This window comes from Apaloderma vittatum, unplaced genomic scaffold, assembly GCF_000703405.1.
Source record: "Apaloderma vittatum isolate BGI_N311 unplaced genomic scaffold, ASM70340v1 scaffold17274, whole genome shotgun sequence".
Lineage (NCBI taxonomy): Eukaryota > Metazoa > Chordata > Aves > Trogoniformes > Trogonidae > Apaloderma > Apaloderma vittatum.
This window is the reverse complement of record NW_009712315.1, coordinates 19,721-23,284: the sequence shown is the minus strand read 5'-3', so window position 1 is coordinate 23,284 and position 3,564 is coordinate 19,721. Positions and strand designations below refer to the sequence as shown.

General features: G+C 51.7%; 1 protein-coding gene across 1 annotated transcript in view; it reads right to left on the bottom strand.

Annotated features, from left to right (window-relative positions):
- Window positions 1-145: 145 nt before the first annotated feature.
- Window positions 146-3,564, bottom strand: part of KIF9 (kinesin family member 9) — a gene marked incomplete at its 5' end in the record, with an annotated part of 22,593 nt that continues 19,174 nt past the window's right edge. The window contains 3 exons of the mRNA XM_009867941.1: window positions 146-253; window positions 612-716; window positions 3,155-3,270. Coding sequence (XP_009866243.1) covers window positions 146-253; window positions 612-716; window positions 3,155-3,270 — 329 coding nt within the window. The remainder of the gene's footprint in view (window positions 254-611; window positions 717-3,154; window positions 3,271-3,564) is intronic.

Sequence of the window (3,564 nt, the reverse complement as noted above, 5' to 3'; positions counted from 1 at the left end):
GCTGTACAAAAGTGAGGTGGTTTCCATTTGGGTTTTTTTTTCAGACTATTTATTTTTGACAAACGGACTGTGGACACAAATACAAGGCACTTTCTGAGCTGACATCATTTACAGAATGCCGGGCACCAGGCTGAGCCCAAATGTGCTACATGACCTGCAGGAACATCAGGGTTTTATTCTTCCCAGCAGCGGTGAGGACGCCGGGTTTCTTCTGCATTTTCTCAAGGGACAACATGGTTCTGGCGTACGTGTGCTGGGAAACCAAAAAGAATTAATTCACCTCAGCTTATTTTTTCCAGAGTGGAATTCTCACCTGTCAAAGCTTTTTTTTTTTCTTCCAAAAAATAGTTTAAAAAAGGCACCACCTTGCCAAGTGGTGCTGGGAAAAGCTGCCTGAAGGAGTCCCATCACACCAGCATTGCTCTACCGGTGGCAAAAGCCGGCAGGGGCAAAGGGGACACAAGAAGTCCTGGAAAATTGTCACCCTGAGCACTGAAGAGCTGGTTTAGAGATGTTTTCCTTAAAAAAATATTTACGGATATAGTGGTGCAACCCTGTTACTCTCAAACACACGATCTTTTTGAAGTCCTGCTAAGCTCAGGTGATGTTACCTTTTGTTCGGTCTTCATCTTGGCCCTGTAGAACGAGAGCGAAGCCGGGCCGCCCGGCAGCGTCGTCTGCTGCATCAGCTCGAACTTGTCTTCGTCATCTTCCTCCTGCCGGCGGAAAGGCAGACCCCCTCGTGAAAAACAACACGACTGGAGACACAGAGTCAACCGATCCCGTTGGCCGCCCTCAACACCGACTCTTGGAAGCGAGAGGTCGCCCCTCTTGCCACGGCTTAGGTGAGCAGATTTGGGCAAGGCTTTGGGCAAAAGCCATCTGCAAGCGTAAAGTTCCCTCAGCTGTCTTCTCCCGGAGAAGGAGAAATTCTAGCGAGATAAAAAGCAGGTGTGGGCAAACCGAAAGGAGCCAAGAGGAAAAAAGATGTACACCCTGGAGAAATGGGTTTACCAGCGAACAAAGAGCCTGTCTGGGAAAGGGAAAACGGTTCTAAGTAGGAAACGAAGCTTCAGAGAAAAAAGAGGGAGTTGGCCCCCAGTATGGTCCAGTGACACAGACTGGGAAGCTGCAGCGGGCCCCCAGTAAAAGGAAGAAGAGCTGAGCAACGTCACCAGGGACGCTGCCTGGAGATTTCTTGCCTGTGACATCTACAGCTTGACGCAGCTGCAGAGCATTGCCTCAAGGCACGCTTCCTCATCTCTGGGGTTATAATTGACGCGATGACAAGAACTCCAAGGCTGGAAGCCATTAAGGGAGTTCCTATGAATACGTTGAGTAATCTGGGTTAGTAAAAGTGACTAGTGATGGATTCCCTCTTTTCCCCAAGGAGCTGGACCCGTGCAGTCAGTCCGGGTTTTCCCGTTGACCTCCCGAGGCTTTATCCCAAAGGGGTTTGGGATTTTTGCTCTTTCCTGCACAGGTCTGTGTCTGTACCTGGAATCTCCTACGGGCTGGTAGATCACAACGGTCTGTTGAAAAGCAAACACGCTACATTTGTGGGTTTTAACCTCACGGCGTGTTTGTTACTCATACTTTCCTCAAGGGAATTAATTCGGGAGGATGGGAAGAACCTGTCAGTGATCAGCTTTAAGGCTCTCTGCACGCCCTGCTAGAAGGGAGTAAAGAAAATGCCTCGCTGAGATTTCCAGTCAAAATAATCAGACGCTTGGAGACAAGAGAGTTCCTTTTCCATTTTCCTTCTAAAAAGCCAAAGCCATCCTGCCCCCCACTACCCTCTGTCTAGAAACGAGGCTGAGCATTTAGGAAAGGGGTCACAGAACTCCCACCCCGCTTACTCTCTTCCCCAAACTCCTGTGGGTGGGCCCCTCTCCTGATGGGGACAGGCTCCTGGGAGAGATGGACCTAGGAGTTGTCCCCACCAGCTGTTCCCTGCCACCTGCAGAGGTTAAGCAGCAAGAACGGAGACGTTACACCACAGGCAAAGGGCTGGCTGCCCCTCAAAGCCAAGGTGGGACCTCCCTCCTGGCTGCGCATCACTTTGTCGTGTCACAGAATCACGGCATGGTTGGGGTTGGAAGGGACCTCTGGAGATCATCAAGTCCAACCTCCCTGCCTGAGCAGGATCACCTCAAGCAGGTCCTACAGGAACACGTCCAGGCGGGTTGGAAAGTCTCCAGAGCAGGAGACTCCACACCCCCTCTGGTTCAAGTCCCTTCATCATCCTCGTAGCTCTCCGTTGGACGGGTCCAACGGAGAGCTACGAGGATGATGAAGGGAGTAGGTCCCAAGGAGACTCCACACCCTCTCTGAGCAGCCTGGGCCAGGGCTCCAGCACCCTCAAAGTAAAGAAGTTCCTCCTCATGTTTAGATGGAACTTCCTGTATTCAAGTTCATGCCCGTTACCTCTTGTCCTGTCACTGGGCACCACTGAAAAAAGACTGGCCCCAGCCTCCTGACACTCACCCTTTGAGTATTTACAAGCATTAATAAGATCCTCCTTTCCTCCTTCAGTCTTCTCCAAACTCAAAAGCCCCAAGTCCCTCAGCCTTTCTTCATGAGAGAGATGTTCTAGTCCCCCAATCATCTTTGTAGCACAAAGATTTTGAGCCTGGCCTTCAACAACAAAGGACAAAACCTCTCGTGGCTTCAGAGGAGAATAATGTGAAGAAGACGTCACAAGAAGCTTAAGAGAAATGTGCTCTGTCAGCAATGACAAAAGACCCCGGGTACCACAAAGTGGTGGTTTCTGAACAGAGGGTTGGCTGACGACCAGTTGCCACAACACGAAACACGATAGTTGAGCTGTGAACATTACAGACCATACAAGCTTCCTAGTTACTCCCTGCGCCTCTGGGCAATTTGCCCGATGACAGAGTCAGCAGATGACCGGGTACTTCAACAGCTCTGTCCTATTTTAGCCTCTTCGTGGTAAAGCTCACGTGAAAGCAAGTATCACTGCTCTCTGCGTCTCAGCAGTTAGAATTGTGATGGTGGCCACTCTGCCAAGTCGCCGTGCCCTCCTCCTCCTCTTCCCGCAGCCTTACCTGCACCCTCGTTACCGTGAGTTACCTCATTATCGCACCGCGTGCGGCTGTTGAGGAGAATAAGCAGAGCTGCCGGGTCAACTCACCAGGCACGTGACCCTGTTCAAGGGAATCATTCCCGGTGTGATGCTGCTGTTGGGCCTCAGTGCTTCCTGCACGTCCTTGGGGATAAGGAAGGACTCTCTGTACCAGGTCTCAAACTCTGCAAAGCAAAGCAAGGGGGGCAATAAACGGGGCTGTAATGACCAAAGTGACAAAGGTGGGCTGCTTCTGGCTCCCAGAGACCTCGGTACTCTTGAACTCTAAGGCAGCACCTCAGCTCTGGAGCTTCGAGCTTTTAGAAAAGCTGGTTAAAAAGGGCCGGGCGCTGTTCGCTGTGCTGAGGCAGGCTGCTGGCTGTCCTTAGGAGGTGGCCGAGACACAGCGGCTGGCTCTGGGGACAGTCCCCTGCGGCTTGTGGAGGCTGAGAGGTGGCTGGCCGCGAGATGGCACTGCT